The sequence below is a fragment of the Delphinapterus leucas genome, chromosome 16, assembly GCF_059928025.1.
Source record: "Delphinapterus leucas isolate spDelLeu-1000000601 "Yukka" chromosome 16, BTC_Dleu_Yukka2, whole genome shotgun sequence".
Taxonomy (NCBI): domain Eukaryota; kingdom Metazoa; phylum Chordata; class Mammalia; order Artiodactyla; family Monodontidae; genus Delphinapterus; species Delphinapterus leucas.
In genome coordinates, this window is record NC_143144.1 from 23127139 (window position 1) to 23148264 (window position 21126).

Below are 21126 nucleotides of genomic sequence, written 5' to 3' on the forward strand. Positions count from 1 at the left end.
ATGTAACCTTATTTGGAGATAAGGTCTTTAAAGAGATGAAGTTAAAGGAGGTTTTTAGGGTGGGGGCCTAATCCAATGTGACTGATGTCCTTATAAGAAGAAAGGACTTTGTGAGGAAAAAGTGGCCATCTGCAAAGCAAGGAGAGAGGCCTCAAAAGAAACCAAATATGCACACACCTTGATCTTGGACTTCTAGCCTCCAGAACCATGAGAAGTATTGTTTAAGGCACCCAGTCTGTGGTATTTTGTTATGGCAGCCCAACAAACCACTACAATCTACTATGATACTATTTCATAAAAGGAAGCACATTTTGGGGGACTTCCCTGGTGGCGAAGTGGTTAAGAATCTGCCTGCCAGTGCAGGGAACACAGGTTTGAGCCCTGGTCCAGGAAGATCTCACATGCCGCGGGGCAACTAAGCTCGTGCGCCACAACTACAGAGCCTGTGCTCTAGAGCCCGTGAGCCACAACTACTGAGCCCATGTGCCACAACTACTGAAGCCCGCACACCTAGAGCGTGTGCTCTGCAACAAGAGAAGCCACTGCAATGAGAAGCACATGCACTGCGATGAAGAGTAGCCTCTGCTCGCTGCAACTAGAGAAAGCCCGCACGCAGCAATGAAGACCCGACAAAGCCAAAAATAAATAAATAAATAGTTTTTTTTTTTAAAAAAAGGGACTCCCCTGGTGGTGCAGAGGTTAAGAATCTGCCTGCCAATGCAGGGGACACGAGTTCGAGCCCTGGTCCGGGAAGATCCCACATGCCGTGGAGCAACTAAGTCCGTGTGCCACAACTACTGAGCCTGTGCTCTAGAGCCCATGAGCCACAACTACTGAGCCCGCAAGCCACAACTACTGAAGCCCACGTGCCTAGAGCCCGTGCTCCGCAACAAGAGAGGCCACCGCAATGAGAAGCCTGTGCACCACAACAAAGTGTAGCCACCGCTCACTGCAACTAAAGAAAGCCCACGCACAGCAACAAAGACCCAGCACAGCCAAAAATAAATAATTTTTTTTAAAAAACAGCACATTTTAAACCACAAAGGTAGGAAGGACATAATTTTTGAATAATTTTGCTTTTTAAAGAAACTTCCTGGGACTTCCCTGGTGGCACAGTGGTTGAGAATCCGCCTGCCAGTGCAGGGGACACAGGTTCAAGCCCTGGTCCGGGAAGATCCCACATGCTGTGGAGCAACTAAGCCCGTACGCCACAACTACTGATGCCTGCACTCCTAAAGCCCGTGCTCTGCAACAAAAGAAGCCGCCACAATGAGAAGCCCACGCACCACGACAGAGTAGCCCACGCTCGCCGCAACTAGAGAAAGCCCACGCACAGCAACGAAGACCCAACGCAGCCAATAAATAAATAAATAAATAGATTTATTTTTTAAAAAACTTCCTATATTTGTATTTTTTTCATTTTGCTATAGACCAGTGAAAACTCTGTTTTGACCAAGGAACCCCTGGTCTAAAATCATCTTTCTTCTTAATTTTTCATTCACTTGTTTCCAAACAAAAAATAACCATAGACTACACATGGCAAACCTAGTAATTCCAACCTAAAAAGGATGTGTTACGTAACAGGCCCATTTTCATAGTTAGAACATAGTTTATAAGTTTATCACCTGCTATATAATAAAAGAAATCTTGTAAAAACATTTTCTCAAATGAATAATAACCTTTTAAATTTATAATTATTAAGATTGCAGTAGAAATACTTATTCAAATTATTTTCAAAATACAGTTGAATTATAAATTCATTATGAAGTTTGGGAAAATTATTTATTTCATTCAATGGAGTTTAGACAAGTAATTTCACATTTCATTTTAAATCCAGAGTCAGAAAACATTTCTTGTACATCTAGCACTCATAAAGATCATGGTATATCAATGAAATATTTAAATATAGAGATCGATTTTTAATGGATTTCTATAAATAACATTAACAGGAAAACGCACATAATACAATCTACTCTGGATCTAAGAGCCGTAATTTACTCAAATATTGAAAGAAACTAGGCTGAAAATTTTCTTGTTTAGAAAACATATTGAGAGAACAGGATCAAGGATGGAGGAATTAATTGGTACTCAGCAATTCACAAACATGACATTTTTAAGATTTGAACAAAGGCTGTATGTTGGCAGCGCAGGGAATGATCTCTCTCTCTCTCTCTCTGTCTCTCTCCCTCCCTCCCTCTCCCCCCTGTGGAGCAGGGACATTTCATATTTCATAGTTTCTGAATTTCCTCAGGAGTTCTGAAGGAGCATCCCCAGACCAGCGGAAACGAAGGTGCCAACAGTTCACATCTGAAAAACCTATAGAAGAGAGAAGAGAATATTTTAAAATCAGAGGTAGGAAAAGTCAAGCTTATTTATAATAGTAAAACAGCTTGTTGATTAGATTTCATTGCAATAAGTGAAATGTAAGGGTAAGTCTTTGGTGTGAATTATTAATATCTTACAGAAATGGATAAGCAGACTATTGAATCCTTATGAACAGGAATTGGTTTATATGGATGAGAGGGCCTTACGTGTTTAAATGCTTATTAATAAAAAGATATTTATAGATACTTCCAGTGGTGGGAATTTTGACAATTTATCTGCAAGCAAATTAGAAACTACTTTCAAACAGCTGTCAAAAGTAGAAGGTCAATGGAAAGGATCCCTGGAAATACAAATAATTTATTCCACAGTAGTAAGATTTTTTTTTTAATTCTAATAAACAACTTTGTGGAAAATTAGAGAAAAGGTCATTTTCATTCTCTACTGGAGGAAGTGTAAACTGGCAAAACTTCTAGCAGGCAATTTGGCAATATTTATCAAACTCATTAAAATGTATAAACCTTTAAGCCAATAATTCTACTTCTAGAAATTTATCCTAATAAAATAATCATGATGTGCTCAAGGGCTTAACTCTAAGGATGTTTATTATGATACCATTTGTAAATGTAAAGAAATAGTCTAAATCTTCAGTAATAGAAAATTGGTTAAAAGGCTTAGATATAGTCATTAACAATGTTTTAATATTTATCATCATAGAGAAATGTTCATAACATATTGCTAAGTAACTGGTAGTTACGAAACAGTTTAGACAGCATGATCTCATTCATAAATTCATATTTACATGGGTATTTATATAAAATTTTTTTAAGTCTCTAAGTAATTACCCCTAAATGTTAACAGTAACTATTCCTGAAGAGTTGGAATAGATACGATTTTCATTTTTTATACTCTTTTTTGTTTATCTGTATTTTCTTATTTTTCTGCGATGAACAAGTATGCCTTGTATCATTTTTTACTTTTATAATATTGCTAATGAAAAAGCAGGTTACAAAATAATATATTAAATATGCCTCCATCAATATTTGAAATATTATCTAAATATGTAGTAGGAAAAATATACACAGAATAGTTGACAGTGATTATCCCAGGAAAATAGGATCTGCACTTTCTTTAGAACTATCGCAGAAAACAATCTAAAGAATTGCCATTTGGGGAAAAAGCAAAAAGGAAATTGTTTCTGACAACCTGTAATTGAAACACACACAGAAAATATGTACAGTAATATCCTTTTCATTTTAGGTATACTAACATATCTTAAAATATACCAAAATAACAATAATACATATTTCCCTAAGTGGTAAGACTACAAGTTATTGTATTTTCTTCCTTTTGCTTGACCATATTTTCTCACATTTCTACACTAAATACATGTTATTTCTGTAGTTTGAAAAGATGTTTTCGAGTTTGGGTCCCCCTAGAAGTAGACCCCGGACAAGAACTTGAATTCAAGTGGCTAACTTGGGGAGTTGATCCCAGGAGACCCTGGTAGGGAAAGGAACCAAGTTTGTAAAGACCCCTGAGAGTTATTCCACTTGAGGGGTGAAGGCGCTGGGGAATTTAGCCTCCCACTCCCATTCATTATCATCTGACGGCTACACCCACAGCGTGTTTACTCCCTGGTACTTAACTGCCCGTTCACTGCTGCCAAGCCGGACCCACTGCCAGAGAAAGCACTCTGGTGGGAGCCGTAGGGTTGGCAATGCCCAGAGGATATGTTAGCACATCAACAGCATCTGCTACATTTGTTTTTTTTTTTACTCCAGGATGTTTGATTCTAGAATTATATTCATCAGAAGGCACATTTATTGCATATTTAAATGAAAAGAAAGTAAAAAGTAAGATTGTCTCGCACATGGGTTTTCAGATGCCGTGCTCCTTATTTTCCTGGTTGCAATGAATCAGAAAATCATGGGGACTATTTAATAGAAGCTCATCACAGAAGAGGCATCAAAAGGCAAACTTCAAAGTAAATATCAAGCACTGCTTGAGGAAATTAACAAAAATGCTGAAAAGTTATGTGGGAAGCCACTCAGGGCTTGGTAAAGCTGACATGAATAATATTTCTTAAATGCTGATGTTATAAAAATTTACACTGCAGTCAAATGAAATTATAATCAGGCAACTGTGCTTTGACATATGAAACCCCAACTTTAAGGCACTACTCAAAACAGCCAATAATCTCTTAGACAACATTAAGAAAATACTGGTAAATGCAGCTTTCAGCAAAATTGCGTAATTCTTATTCTCCAACAACAGCTTTCAAAACAGTGATCCTTCCTCCTCTCACCCCCTCTGCTTCATTCCTCAACCACAGTAAGAGAATACATTTCACAACGTGAGGGTATCAAAACTGGCATCACAATTTGTTCTGAGTAAATTACAGTATATCTACACTGTGGAATATTTATCAGCTGTTCATTCTAATGAGTTCATTCTAAATATAAGGGTCTAAGGAGGAGTCCCATAGTAATAAAAGCTAACATTAAAAAAGCAATGGCCTGGCTTCCCTGGTGGTACAGTGGTTGAGAGTCCGCCTGCCGAGGCAGGGGACACGGGTTCGTGCCCCGATCTGGGAAGATCCCACGTGCCACGGAGAGGCTGGGCCCGTGAGTCATGGCCGCTGAGCCTGCGCGTCTGGAGCCTGTGCTCCACAACGGGAGAGGCCACAACAGTGAAAGGCCTGCATACCGCAAAAAAAAAAAAAAAAAAAAGCAATGGCCATGTACCAGGTCTAAATATTTTACATATGTTATTTACTTCTCAAAAAGACCTTACAAAAAAAAAAAAAAAGGCTTCCCTGGTGGCGCAGTGGTTAAGAATCCACCTGCCAATGCAGGGCACACGGGTTCGATCCCTGGTCCAGGAAGACCCCACATGCCGCCAAGTAACTAATCCCATGCGCCACAACTACTGAGCCTGCGCTCTAGAGCCCATGAGCCACAACTACTGAAGCCCGCACACCACAACTACTGAAGCCAGCATGCCTAGAGGCCGTGCTCTGCAACAAGAGAAGCCACCGCAATGAGAAGCCCGCGCACCGCAACCAGAGAAAGCCCACGCACAGCAACAAAGATCCAGCCCAGCCAAAAAAAAAAAAGACTTTACAAGGTAGAGGTAGACACAAACATTTTAACTAATATATAGAGATAAGAAAATGCAAATACAGAGAGGTTATCTCACTTGCCCAAGGTCACACAACTCATCAGAGGGAAAAGCTAGGCTCTGGTTCCAGAGTCTGTGCTCTTAGCTACTGTATAACAGAGAGGAATGTGCACAGTATAACCCCATTCTTTATTTGTAAAGCCCTCACAAACGAACATATGCTTATACATGCCTTTGTTAGCATAGACAAACAAAGGCTATGGAAGGAGACACACCTGGGCATCTGCATTGGTTACTTCAGGAAGTAGAAGCAGAGAAGGATGAGACTAGGGTAGACACTAAATTGTTGTCTATATGTGATTCTTTGAATTTTTAATGATAAGCTCATATTACTTTGGGGTTTTTAAATATCTAAATAACTTTTTTTGAAAAGAAAGAGAAAATTTTATAGAATCTTATGAAAGGGATTTAAGTGGGGCCTCAGTGTGAGAATCTGACGTGATCAACCCCCTCAACTCTGGTGAACTCAGAATAGGCCTGAGTCTGAAACATATAGTCACATGGAGGCCCCAAGGGTTCTGGAAGCCCAGATCTGAACATTCCAAGGCTAAATGGAGAAACATTCACGTGTTTGCCTGTGAATGCCTGTGGGTGGGTGTTTGTATGTGTATGTTTGCCTAAAACACTGTTTTTGGGACATTCGAGCTTCTGCTTTGATTGGTTTGTTATATTATAACCACTGCCAGTTATACGGCTGATGCAGTCAACTGCAGGCTCTGAAAGGATCTCTTGGGTAACCAGCAGAGGCATCTGAATGAAGCTCTAAGAATCTTTATTCCCAACAAGTAATGAGCATGTAGAAGCTCTCCCCAAAGAGAGTTTTGAAGTGACTGTCTCTAGAAAGACTATAGTTCACCACAAACTATCGAATTATCTTCTTTTTTGTAAGAAGTGTTCGAGAACATTCAGGAACCTTTTACTTAAAGGCTAAATTCTAGTGGGGTGTTGTGTCACAACCATAAGAATCAAGAATTTGGAGGACAGTTAACGTGTGTGTACATAACACACCTGTACAAGATAAATACAGTGGGATGGCCAGATAGACAAAGAAATGATAACAATAGCTAACAATTATCCAGGACCTGCTGTAGGCAAATCACTGTGCTATTTCGCATGGATCGTCTCATTTAATCCTCATGGTAACTTTATGAGAAGGTACCATTCTGATCTCTATTTTGTAGATGAGAAAACTGAAGTGTAGAGAAGTTAAGTAACTTTTACCAGGTAATACAGATAATAAATGGTAGAGCTAGGATATGAACCCAGGTAGTATAGCTGGGGAGCCGAGAGTTTAACCTCTGTAATACCCTGCTTCAATGGATATATACATGGGTCAGATGTCTATAAATCTACTTACAGGTAAGGTATCTTCTCAGGATAGTGCAATGCCTTAGAATGCAGACTCTGCAACCAAACTGCCTCAGTTCAGACCCCTTCCCTGCCACATACAAGCTGGATAACCTTGAGAAAATTATTCAACCTCTCTAGGCTTCAGTTTTTTCATCTATACAATGAGAATAATATTGGTACCAACCTGGGCTTCCCTGCTGGTGCAGTGGTTGGGAGTCTGCCTGCCAATGCAGGGGACATGGGTTTGAACCCTGGCCTGGGAAAATCCCACATGCCATGGAGCAACTGGGCCCGTGCACTATGGCTACTGAGCCTGCGCTCTAGAACCTGCGTGCCACAACTGCTGAGGCCCGCACGCCTGGAGCCCGTGCTCCGCAACAAGAGAGGCCACCGCAGTGAGGGGCCCGCTCACCACAACGAAGAGTGGCCACCACTGGCCGCAACTGGAGAGGGCCCGCGCACAGCAACGAAGACCCAACACGGCCAAAAATAAAAACAAATAAATAAATTTATAATATTGGTACCAACTTCACAAACTTGTAATGAGGATTAAATAAATTAATATATGTAAAATTAATATTAAACAAGATAATAGATGTAAAGTAATGTATGTAAAGAACTACACATAGTAAATTCCCAACACGTGTTAGCTAGTACTGTTTTAGTAAAGGAGATGACGATCCCAGAAATGTCTCAAGTTTTCCCTTGCAAGGAATGTATTAAGGAATATATCTTCTAGTTTCTGTGTCAATGCTAGGTAAGTATCTTTTAAGGTTCTAAACCAACCCTTATATTTGGCACTACTATGTAGCTGGAAAGGTTGAGAATAAATACAATATAAAACGAGCCTTTTAATTTCACACCTTCTCTGTTCTGCAAAGCTACATGACATGACTTACCTGGAGAATCTGGATTTTGTGAGGAGAATGACTTCTCCATGGATTTGGATTCTTTTTGCTCCATTTTCTCTGTGGTTGGACCGAACTCCTCATTCTTTATCTCTTTTTGCTCATTCCGTTCCTCATTTTCAATATTATCGGTATGAGTCTGGTCAGATTCTTCCAACATCAGATCTTTCTTACCTCTGGCAGCCCAGTGCATTGACTACATTAATTGAAAGCAGATGTATAATATAAAATCAAAATTATATAGTTTCTATATTTGAAGTTCAATATGTGGTAACACCTAACCTACTGTTATAGTGCTGATTAACAAAATGTTAGACTTGACTATTAGCCAGATATTAATCAATTAATTCAGATGTTAATCAATTAATCCTCACTGATTTGGAAAACTAATGATATAAGGAGAAATCCATATCCTGGTAGAAAGCAAAGGGACCAGCATCAGAGAGATTCAAAGAATGAGATGTCTTCTTAGAAAATTAGGCATAAAATTACCATATGACCCAGCAATTCAATTCCTAGACACAAAAGAATTGAAAACAAGTGTTCAAAGAAAAACTTAAACACAAGTGTTCATAGCAGCACTAGTCTCAAGAGCCAAAAGGTGGAAACAATCCAAATGTCCATCAATTTGTGAATGAATAAACAAAAATGTGGCATATTCATACAATGGAATATTATTTGGCCATAAAAAAGGAGGAAGGTACTACAAAGTGGATAAACCTTGAAAACATTATGCTTTAGTAAGAGAAGCCAGAAATAAAATGCACATATTGTATAATTCCAGAATAGACAAATCCATACAGATAGAAAGCAGATTAGTGATTACCAGAAGCTGGAGAGAGGGGAATAGGGAGTGACTGCTAACAGGTACAGGGTTTCCTTTTGGGGTGGTGAAAAAGTTCTGGAACTAGATAGTGATGATGGGTAAACAACATTGGGAAGGTACTTAATGCCACTGAAATGTACACTTTAAAATGGTTAAAATGGTAAGTTTTCTGTGTATTTTACTATCAAAAAACAGACAATTGGGCTGTGTACCTTGAGCCATGCCAGAGATTAAACCTAACTACTGTTGTAACTACTATCCCCACTCTACTGTTGTGACCTTCCATCCAGCCATGATCAATGAAGAGTTGGCAAATATTAGAATTCTGGGTTATACATCTTCTCTTTAAGGGAACTCATGGCACAAAGCAGAAAGTCAATCAATATTTACTGTGAAATATTTGTCCTAATTTTAAGTGGATTCACTTAAAGTCCAGTTATCATCAAAATAATGAGAACTTTCTAAATATCTTTCCATCTTTTAATAATAATATGAATGTGTATGTGTATACTGTATGGAAGGTTTCCGGAAGGAAACACAAGAAACTGCAATGGTGGCTTTCTGAGAGAGGGGAGTAGAACTGGAGTCTGGAATAAGGATGGACTCACTTTTTATTACATATCCTATTGTACTATTTTGATTTTTTTTAACAAAAGTGTTGTTTTATTATATTTTTTTAATTTACAATTTTAAAAAATCAGGGACCATAAATCAAGTGTTGGGCATTGCCCACTAACTTCTGGTAAAACTTTTATATTTTTAGACAAACACAAGATCCAAAACACTTGAAAACACCCCCCAGAAACCTGACATCCTAGAACTGCGTCCAATATACTTGGGTGGTGGTCCTTTGCCAAGTAACTTAATGGTGTAATTTTTCCAGCCTAGCTCTGGCTTCTGATGGTAGTGTCAGGAGTGAGGAAAAAATGAAAAATGGATCTTCAAAATGGAACAAAAGCACAAGACAATTACTTTTCCCCGTACATCCTTTTGTACCTTTTTCACGTGTGTCCTGTATATGTATTTCCTTTGTCTTTTTTTTGGCTGCACTGTGCGGCTTGCAGAATCTTAGTTCCCTGACCAGGGATTGAACCTGGGCCACAACAGTGAAAGCACCACTCGTAACCACTGGACCGTCAGGAAACTCCCTGTGTTTCCTATTAAAATGTTTAAAATTGGATGGATGGGTAGATAAATGAAAATACAAACAGATGAATACAGAGTAAGAAAGAGTGAGAGTTTGCTGTGTCAAGAATATTTCAAGTAGAATAATTAGCCCTGACATCAACCAAAATAATAAACATAACTGTTTCTTGAAACCTCATCTGGATATTGTGGGATGCTATTTCTGAAGCACTGCTGAACAGTAACATACTACCTCTGTTGCTCAGAAAACCAAGAAAAATCCATAAGCCACATATTTGGGCAACTTTAAAACCCAGAATATATTATCCTCCTAATATCCAGGATATTCTTTTCCTGTGCTGCAAAAAAAAACAGAATAAAAGCAAAGCAAAGAAACCAAACCAAATAAAACATTGATTTTTCTAAAGTCCAAGGCTTAGCGAATAAGCTCAGAAGTTGTGACATTTAAAAACTGCCACACACACAAAAAAAAAACTGTGCCACAAACCATGGCAGGGGCCACTGCCTCTGCTACACACGTGCCCCATGTTGCAAGGGGCATCGGGCTTTTCATCTTTAGCGCACTGAGGTCTGAACTATCTCAAAATACTGTGGTTGCCAGCTTCTCCCCAGAGCACCACTTTATTTGCTAGTTTAAACAAATCAACGTAGGCAGGCGGTGGCCCATTATGTGTGTATTTGACCAAGTTCGCTACGTGGGGTGGAGGGAGGTGGGAAGTGGGGGGTGGCGGGGAAGGGGCAGAGATCACTAGCACCTTAAAGAGCTTAGAGAGATACCACAATTTCTTACCACCTGTCTCAGGAGCATTAACACTGTGCACACAGGCAGGAGCCAGGAGAAGTACCTCACCATGAAGAAAGGGGTACAAAGAAAGTACAAAGGGGTAAAATGCCTTCTTGGACTCTTAAATAAATCTGTTCATCATCGTTTTTTAAGAGAATTGGGAAATGTTAATGACGTGTTTATAAATAATAGCCAATATGATCACAAATAGCATGATCTCAACTAAATTAAAAGCTGGAAAGATATATTCAAATATAGATATATAAATATATAGATATATACATAAAATATACAGACTGGAGGGCAATATAGCCTGTACACAGCCTAAAACCTTAAGTATATTCAAGCCTTCTGCCCTAATCCAACCTGAAAACTCACTTCTTCCCACATTCAACCTATCTCTCGCCAACTGCAAAGGAGCGTCATCCTGAATCCTCTTCCCCAAAAAAAGACCCCATAAAGCAGTTACTGCCACCATTCAGTGTAACCGGCTCTCACACTAACAAATGAAGGACAGAAAACACTGGAAGGAAATGCACCAAAATACAAATGGGGTTATCTTTGCATGGCAGCATTGTGAAGTTATTTTTTCTTTTCTTTCTTTTTATTTTTTGGTGTGTTCTAAATTTTCTATGACAAGATTATACATATGTACAACTAGAGTTTAAAAATTAGATTGAGTTATGGTTGCCAAAATATATCAATATAAGGAGGGAGCTTCTCGGTGCCAGTGATATGTGTGTTGGGGTGGGGGTGGTGTATACAGAGTATACACTTCACAGCCACTTGCTAAACTGTAAATGCAGGTTTTAAGCATTTTTTTCTGTAGGTTTTATATCAAAATAAAAATGTTAATTTTAAAAAGAGGCAATGGCCTCAGCTAGTGTAAAATATAATCTGCTTGGTTTGGTTTGTTGTTTTGTTTGCTTAGTTTCTTGGGTTTTTTGCATGTGAGCAGAATAGAGGAGGCTGGCCAGTGGTTTCGTTTGTGGAGGGGGAAAGATATTGAGAAAGTTAGTGAAAAGAGCTGAAAACGTTAGATGTGTGTATCACAGGTCAGCTAGGTGGCCTGTATACAATGTATCAAGAGCTGAAAACGTTGGATGTATGTATCACAGGTCAGCTAGGTGGCCTGTATACAATGTATCAACTCTTTTTTTTTTTTTTTTTTTTTTTTTTTTTGCGGTACGCGGGCCTCTCACTGTTGTGGCCTCTCCCGCTGCGGAGCACAGGCTCAGCGGCCATGGCTCACGGGCGCAACCGCTTCGCGGCATGTGGGATCTTCCTGGACCGGGGCATGAACCCGTGTCCCCTGCATCGGCAGGCGGACTCTCAACCACCGCACCACCAGGAAAGCCCTCAACTCTTGCCTCAGTACTTTTCTTTTGGAATAAAAGTGCCTACAGTCTGCCTTAGATGGGTGGTGAGGGTTAATGACTGACCTATAGTAAACACTTTGAAAGCATTTGTAGCAATTGGTACAGCATGGGACATTTTTAACGGCTTATGAGAATTTTTTCTCAGAATTTTATTTTGACTGCAACCATTTTCCCACAACCATCCTAAAGCCATATATTTTGGAGCAAGAGGGAGAGCCATTCATACCCTGGATCCCTTGGGGTAAAACCATTTAGCAAGACAACGATGATTTCGCTAAGATTCTTTGAGCTGGAAAGGTGTCTGTTTTCAAGTTATTCCAAGATCCCAAAGGCCACAGTTACTGAAGTCCTCACTTCATAGTCCCTTTTTTTAAACCAACATCACATATCTAGACTTAAATTTCCAGCATATTCACTGACCTGAATGAATTCTTAAAATATTTTTACAAATTAGACTATCAGGAGGAACTTCTAAAATGGAAAAGAAAACTTAATAGCTATTGAAGTGACAGGGACTTGGTGTGAGGAAAAAAAAATACCAGTTAGAGTTTCATCACTCTTGGATGATAGAAATGTGTCCACCCTGAAGCTATGGTTCATTTGAGGAATTCTCCCAAGGAGATTCCTGTAATATGAACCTGTGTGACGCTGCAGAAGTACATTGTGATTTGTCCTGCACTTTTAGGGCAAGAGAACATGCAGATGTGTTTTAGATAAACGTCACCTAAAATTTCACCTATAATCCTAAATTATAACCATTTTATTGTCAGAATGACCTATGTAATATACCTAATCCAAACACCCTAATGGTGATGTTTATCTACAAAAAGATGGTGATCTAATAGGTGATGAGCAATACTAGGTATGGCAATTGTTATTAATTTCTCTAGAGTAGTGAGTGTGAAAGGATGGACAAATGAAATGCACACACACAAAAAAAAACAACTAAAATGTTATAGAGAGAGGTGAGGTTTTCACAAGCAGAAGTCAATGTGAGGATTAGAACGGAAAGGAATGAAAGGAAGTTTCAGAAAATCTATCGAATGAGGTACAAAACACATGAAATTTGGTATAGGGGTTTCAAAGTTCACTGAGGAATAGAACAAAAGTAAGTCAGAAACGACAAGGTTGAGCCCAAAGAAGACTGCGCAAGGAAAAATAGCACTGCTGATTTAAAATAGGATATGCATCTCATCATTTTTGTACCACTAATAAAAATAAATCCTGAACCAAGTGCTAGCCCAGCATAATATTTCAAGTTTGCTGACAAGACTAATGATGCAGCCAGTAAGATCTGATATGTAATTATTGTAAGACCTCAAAGAGTTCATAGTTAAGCTAAATTCTAAGCAGAAACGATGTGTTTGGAGACAGGACATTAGTATTTAATGGAAAGACGTCTGCAATATAAATTAGAGCAGGGGCTTGGAGAAGAGTTTTTGAAAAATCCATAGCTAACTTGATATTAGCAGTTAAAGTTAAGTAATAGAGTTCAGTGGATCATCAAGCAAAATGAACTATAAATCAAAAGGCATTAAAATAACAAGGGTCACTAATTCAGTAGCAGTTACAGTGTGTAGCACTCAAGAGACTAGAAATAGTTATGTAGAGGTGGCAGAACAATGTTTATTTAGTCAGTGTTAACAAGGAATTTTGGATATACACAATGTAAAAGAAAAAAATCTTATTTTTGTGTATGTGAAGCTGTCACTATATTTTTAGAGATTCTCTCTAGTTATTTTGTGTATATATTCAACCATCTTATGGTTAGTCCTTCATAAATACTTAACCCACCTTAAACCATTTGAATATACACTGCATTCCAAAATGAGATTAAGAAAACAGTTTACATGTTATGTAGAGTGGCTTTAACTACATTCTTTGAGAGTTTTTCATTGTTCTTCCCCATTACTTCAAAGACCCTCCCTCATTGTTGCAGGTTTTTTATCAGTGACAAAACAATTTGCTCAAGTCTCCTTAAAATAAAAACTATCCAGAAGGAATCTAAATGTAACCTTGAAGAGCTATAATTCAAGAGATGTGAATCACTTTATACACTAATTCTAATATGTCCCTTAAGACTTCCTTATAAGGTAACTTATGCATTCTATGTCTCATGTTATTGAAAAATGTCCCTGTAAAAAAAAAAAGCCAGAAAATAAATCATGTCTAAGAATGTAAAAACTGGGCTTCCCTGGTGGCACAGAGGTTGAGAGTCCGCCTTCCGATGCAGGGGACGCGGGTTCGTGCCCCAGTCCGGGAAGATCCCACATGCCGCGGAGCAGCTAGGCCCGTGCGCCGTGGCCACTGAGCCTGCGCGTTCGGAGTCTGTGCTCTGCAGTAGGAGAGGCCACGGCAGTGAGAGGCCCGCGTACCACACACACAAAAAAAAAAAGAATGTAAAAACCTTTAAAATTATATTTTCTCTACAATCTACAAAGGTCCATGGAAGAACAAAATAAATACATAACACAGTAATTACAGAGATTATTTTGTATTTAGCTTTTCTAATGCCATGAAGGAAAATGACACAATGGTTTAAAAAGTCTCTCTGCATCTATCCAACAATTCTTTCACCAGAATTAATAATGGGAATAATTTACAAATAATTTACAGCTTTCTTTGATTAATTAGGTCCTTTTTTTTTTTTTTCGGTACGCGGGCCTCTCACTGTCGTGGCCTCTCCTGTTGCGGAGCGCAGGCTCCGGACGCGCAGGCTCAGCGGCCATGGCTCACAGGCCCAGCCGCTCCACGGCATGTAGGATCTTCCCGGACCGGGGCATGAACCCGTGTCCCCTGCATCGGCAGGCGGACTCCCAACCACTGCACCACCAGGGAAGCCCAGGTCCTATTTTTTATTGAATTTATTAAGCCTTGAGAAGAGAACAGGCTCATATGAACTAAAAAGATGGAGAATATGAATTTGCAATGGTTCAAGGTCCGGCAGTATTATATGAGCAACTTGAGAAGCACAGTTATCAGAATGTATAAAACAGTAAATGATAACGGGGAGCATATACATATACTGAATCAAACAGCCAAAGAGACTGACAAATGTAGTCAGAGGCTCTTCTGGCCCTGATGTACTGACTTTCCCTTCACAGGATTTTGTGGACACTGTGTTATATCTAGATACTACCAGCCTCTTGGTCTTCTCTCTCCTCTTGTCTGCTGACTCTTTAAGCTACTATGTGAGTCTAATTCAGGGGCAGCCTGAGCTTCATAAATTCAGTTAATCCCAGAGAGAAACCTACCGTTTTCACCGAGTCACTCAAAGCTTCCCACTGCTGGAATGGCATCGATATCTGGCTCCTTCGCCAGTGGTCATAGCGGGCTCGACTTGCTCCATTAGTCAAAATCTCCTTTGCCTTCTGCAGTTTCTGAAAAGTCTCCACTAGAAGACAAATTTTAAAATGAGCATTACTTTCCCGGAGGAGTTATTTTTAAACTCCCATACAATCCAACTGATCTCACTGAAATATGTCTCTGTTATTTACCAGCTGTGTAACCTTGGGCCAGTTCACTTCATCAAGCTTTACTTTCCTCATTTGTAAAGTGCATCATAAGGACAAGTGAGATTTTGTACGTAATGTACCTGGCTCACTGTTTATCCACTCCCTTTACTGAGCTCCAGTGATGTGCCAGGTGCTCTCCCAGGTGCTGATGACACAGATGTGAACAATAGACATAATCTACCTCACGGGATAGACGTTTATAAACATTGGGAAAATTACAATCTTGTCTACTAGGAAGAAAACTACCTTTTCTAGTGGTAGTGTGATAGAGGGTAATGAGCAGGCTAGAGGAACAGTGTAAATGAAGACTCTAAGGCAAAAAAAAAAAAAAAAAAGCATGTTTATTTAGAGGAAGTAGAGGATGCCAATTTGGCAGGAAGACACGGGTCAGGGGAAGAACAATCAGGGGTGGGCCTGTAGAGTAGACAAGGGCCGGTCACCCAGGACCTTAGAGGTTATGCTAAGGATTCTGGTCTGTTTTTTCTTGTAAGAGCAATGGGAAGCTCCTAGGAGTTTTTAAACACAGGAAATAACATGGTAGGTGGTTGATAAATAGTAGCTTTGTCACTGATCTATTTGACCAGATGGCATATAATAGGAACTTTTCAAGACCTGTTGGAAACACTTCCAATATGTCTTCTGCTCCTCAGTGAAGTTAAAACTTTCTATAGAGCAGGATACAAGACCAATATACAAAACTCAATTGTGTTTCTATACATTAGCAATGAACAATCTGAAAATGAAATTAAGGAAACAATTCCATTTACAATAGCATCAAAAAAATAAAATACGGGCTTCCCTGGTGGCGCAGTGGTTGAGAGTCCGCCTGCCGATGCAGGGGACACGGGTTCGTGCCTCAGTCCAGGAAGATCCCACGTGCCACGGAGCGGCTGGGCCCGTGAGCCGTGGCCGCTGAGCCTGCGCGTCCGGAGCCTGTGCTCCGCAATGGGAGAGGCCACAACAGTGAGAGGCCCGCGTACCGAAAAAAAAAAAAAAGATAATAACAAGTGTCGGTGAGAATGTGGAGAAATTGGAAGCCTCATACAGGTGGGATTGTAAAACAGTGTTCCTCCTTTGAACTACACTTTGGTAGTTCCTCAAAATGTTAAACATAGAATTACCATTTGACCCAAGAATTTCAACCCTAAGTATACACTCAAGAGAACTGAAAACATATGTCCACACATATAAAAACTTGTATATGAATGCCCATAGCAGCTTTATTCATACCAGCTAAAAAGTGGAAACAACTCAAATGTCTGTCAGCCAACAGGTGGATAAACAAAATGTGGTATATGCTACAACATGGATGAACCTTGAAAACATTATGCTAAATGAAAGAAGATAGATAGTCACAAAAGGCCACTTACTGTGTGATGCCATTTATATGAAATAGGCAGAATAGACAAATCTATACAGTAATTAGATTTGTGATTGCCAGGGGCTGGGCAGGGGGAAATGGGAAGTGATTGCTAATGAATATAGAGTTTCTTTTGTGTTCACAACAATTTTATGAGGTGGATATTATTAGTATTATTCACATTTTACATAGCCTAAGGCTGAAGGAGGTTCATATAACTTGCCCCAAGTCCCTAAGCTACAAGTGATGGAGCCACAATTCAAACCCAAGCCTGCCAGTCTCCCCAGCTGGGAAGGCTACACTTGACTACCTTCCTGCCCCTTCCATTTTCCTGCAATACATATGGCCCTCTAATCTCCACTTTCTCCTTAATCTCCAGGGATAATAAAAATCTTCCTTGTTCATCACTAAGATCCACGTTGTACCCTTGAGAAACTCAGAGTCTAGTAAGGAAGCAGACATATAAGCAAATCATTTCAATACAGTGTGATAAAGAGAAATATAGAAGCAAGACTGGTTCTGCATGGGGAGTCAGGACATACTGTACTAGTTTTCTAAACACTTGGAGTCATCCTTGACTCTTCTCTTTCTCTTACATTTCATTTCTAATTCATTAGAAAATCCTGTTGGCTCTACTTTCAAATGTATCCGAGACCTGACCTCTTGTCCCCGCCTCCACTGCCATCACTCTGGTCCAAGCCACCATCCTCTCTTGGCTGGATTATTATACTAGCTTCTCAACTGATCTCCCTGCCTTTGCCTCAGTCTGTGTTCTACACAGCAGTCAGAGTGATCTTTTTAAAAATAAGTCACATAGGGAATTCCCTGGCGGTCCAGTGGTTAGGACTCTACTTTCACTGCAGGGGGTGCGGATTCAATCCCTGGTCGGGGAACTAAGATCCCAGAAGCTGATCCCACAAGCCACATGGCCCAAAAAAAAAGTCACATAATGTCACTCTTCTGCTCAAAATTACTTCCATTTTGACTTTTAATTTCTCTTAGAATTAAATTGAAAATTCTTACCGTGGCTACTAGGTCTGACATGCCCTGCCTGCCCTCTGCCCCTCTCTTCCTTCTCTGACCTCAGTTTTTTTTATATTTATTTATTTATTTTCGGCTGTGTCGGGTCTTAGTTGCGGCATGCGGGATCTTTCATTGCAGCACACGGGCTCTTCATTGCAGTGCTCAGGCTTCTCTCTAGTTGTGGGACATGGGCTCAGTAGTTGTGGCACTCAGGCTCTCTAGTTGTGGTGCACAGGCTCAGTGGTTGTGGCACGTGGGCTTAGTTGCCCCACAGCATGTGGGATCTTAGTTCCCCAACCAGGGATCTAACCTGCATGCCCTGCATTGGAAGGCAGATTCTTAACCACTGGACCACCAGGAAAGTCCCCTCCTATTTCTCCTATTTTTCCCATCTCCCTTGCTACAGCCATAGTAGGTTCCCTGATGTTCCTTGAGTACACCAGACACACTCCAGCCCCAGGACTTGGCACTTGCTGTCCTTTCTACCGAGAAGACTTTAACCCCAAGCACTCACATGACTTACTTCCTCCAGATGTCAGGTCAGATGTTGTCTTGTCGATGGAGTTTTCTCTGACCATGCTACATAAAATAACTGCCCACTCCATCAGCCCCATTCCTTTATCTCCGTTGCCCTGCTTTACTTTTCTTCATAGTACCCCCTGACATTATATATAGTTATTTGTTTATGATCTATCTCCTCCATGAGAATACAAACCCCATGAAGGCAGAGACTTTGTTTTGTTTCTGCTGCATCCCTTGTACTAGAGCAGTGTCGTAGGTGCTCAAAAAGTATTTGTTCAATGAATGAATGAGTGAATGCTTCCAATTTGGATGTGAATATAAAGATATTCATATAATGCTATTCCCTGAGCTCTAAGCACCAAAGAAATGACACATGCCCTTAAAACATTTTGTGAATTAGGCACATTTAATAGTATAACTGGGAAAAATAATTAAAATTATCCTGATGGTGCTAAAAAATACCTCACGGGAAGTAGTCAATATCCTCTGGTACAGAAGATGTTAGGGCAAATGTACAGTCAATACTGATAGTACCACCATACCAATTGTGAAACTACTGAAATACTTCTGTACCTCACTTGGTACAGAGCTGCTGTTCCTGAGCTTTAATCCCCCAAACACCACCACTTCAAGTGTTCCTCCAGCAGCCAGAGGTACTGCCAACCATGGCAGGGCACCTCCAGGACCCTGTCCAAAGCTGGGCAGCACAGGTACGTAATAGGTCATTGAATATTTAATATCACTGCTGGAGGTAGTAGCAATTAATAGATTAAAGGGAAGACCCTAAAGATGGGGTTATTAAAAGCTAAGGAAGGGGCTTCCCTGGTGGCGCAGTGGTTGAGAGTCCACCTGCCGATTCGGGGTCACGGGTTCGTGCCCCGGTCCGGGAAGATCCCACATGCCGCGGAGCGGCTGGGCCTGTGAGCCATGGCCACTGAGCCTGCGCTGCCGGAGCCTGTGCTCCGCAACGGGAGAGGCCACAGCAGTGAGAGGCCTGCGTACCGCAAAAAAAAAAAAAAAAAAAAGCTGAGGAAAACAAACACATAAAAAACATCTTGCAATAGCTGCTAGCTCCAGTGAGTAAAATCCTTCCTGTTGCTGACGACAGTGTAAATGTCCCGATGTATAAATGACGTGTCACTTTTTCCAACAGGATAAAAAGCTCATTAAATTATCACCATGGATGCACATGCCAGTTACTACTAGAGCAGAGGCTTTAAAGGTTTACATTTTTATCTATGATTTACCTTCTGTTTGCACATTATTCTTGGCCTCATTTTCCAGAGTTTCCGGAATGAAAGAATTATTCTAATATCAATCCCTCAACAGCAGTTGATAAGCAGAAATCAAAGGAGACCTTACCTTTCCTGTTAGGTGGCCTTTTCCTTGTTCCATACCCTTCACCACATTTAATAAAAGTGAGTTTGGATTTATATTTGTCCTTTAATATATCCACTAATCAAATGAATCATACAAGATAAACATATACCAGTTCTGGGAAGAGAGATCTCATTTTATAAGCTTATACAAGCAAACGATGATGGAACCTTTAAGAGACATTCTGATTTAACTCCTAGGTCTACTTTGAAAATACGAGGTTCTTTTAATTCATATTTCATAGTATAATTTGTATTATTATTATTATAGCCACAATTTAAATGTAGGCCACTTACAATTACTTGAGAAATAATAATAATAATATGATATCAGGACATGCTTTGAAAACAATCTGGAGGAAAATACAGCAACTGTTAATAGTGGTTCTCTAGCAAAAAGAGATAAGAGCAGACTTTCACTTTCAACATTATTTAACACTGTATGTTATTTTTATTCCAAGGGGGGAAAAGCAATAAAGAGATTTTAAAGTACGAAAACATTGAAACATTGAAATATTTCAGTCAGTAAGAGACAAAGAGTTCCCCTTCTTCAAATATTCAAATGTCTTTGAAGCCTGCAAATCAATAACAAAAATACCATTTCACGGGTCCTTAATTTAGTTTGAAATCCCTTTCTTCAGGCTCAAAGAGAAGTTAATAAAGCATTGGCCTGAAACCATTACTGTTATGTGCACATAGGACTGGCATGAGTACCAGCCAGAGGCTTTTGATCTCAGTGACACAATTTCTATAGCACAACCAGTCCTGCCTACATCACCCACAACTGCAGAGCAAAGATCTCTAAAAGCCTTAGATTTAGAATTTTTTTTTAATGAGAGTGAGAGCAATCTAATGTTTACTTACAAAGAGAAAACTATCCCATTTTGTTAAATTTTTATCTTGGAATGCTGCATAAAAACAAGAAAAGAAAGTCCACTGACTCGTAATTGCCAACATTCATTGAGTTCTTCCTACATGAAAGATACATCATTTAATCCTCACAGCAGACACATGAAGCAATAATATGCTATTAGTCTACCCATTCTACCTAGGAGTATGTTGAGGCTCAAAGAGGTTGACCAAAATCAACTAGCTCATAAGTGGGAGCTAGGAGCAATCCAGACAGACAAACCTGTGTTCATATCTACTACTCCGTCATGCTACCAAATCAGTCATTTCAGTGGCAGCGGTTGAGACTACATTTAGCAAACCAAAAAAGTGTATATACAAGTTTAATTTCTTCTACCTGCAGTTGTTCTAAAGGCTTAGCCTTTCACCTTAATGAAATATGTTTCAAAATCTGTCCAATATATTCTGGATTTCAGTCAAGCAAAAATCAGCATCAGGGTGAATTTTTGTTTCACATTTTAAAATATCTTTATCAGTAACCTTAACCCTTCTCCAAGTGTGTAAAGAACCACTTAAATTTTCA

The 21126-nt window shown here is 39.7% G+C and overlaps 1 protein-coding gene across 1 annotated transcript in view; it reads right to left on the bottom strand.

The window, feature by feature from the left end:
- Nucleotides 1–1997: 1997 nt before the first annotated feature.
- DNAJC12 (DnaJ heat shock protein family (Hsp40) member C12) overlaps nt 1998–21126 on the bottom strand; it is a 30794-nt gene continuing 11665 nt past the window's right edge. Inside the window, exons 3-5 of the mRNA XM_022590694.2 lie at nt 15153–15292; nt 7755–7959; nt 1998–2316 (exon numbers count right to left, since the gene is read on the bottom strand). Coding sequence (XP_022446402.1) covers nt 2222–2316; nt 7755–7959; nt 15153–15292 — 440 coding nt within the window. The 3' untranslated portion in view covers nt 1998–2221. The remainder of the gene's footprint in view (nt 2317–7754; nt 7960–15152; nt 15293–21126) is intronic.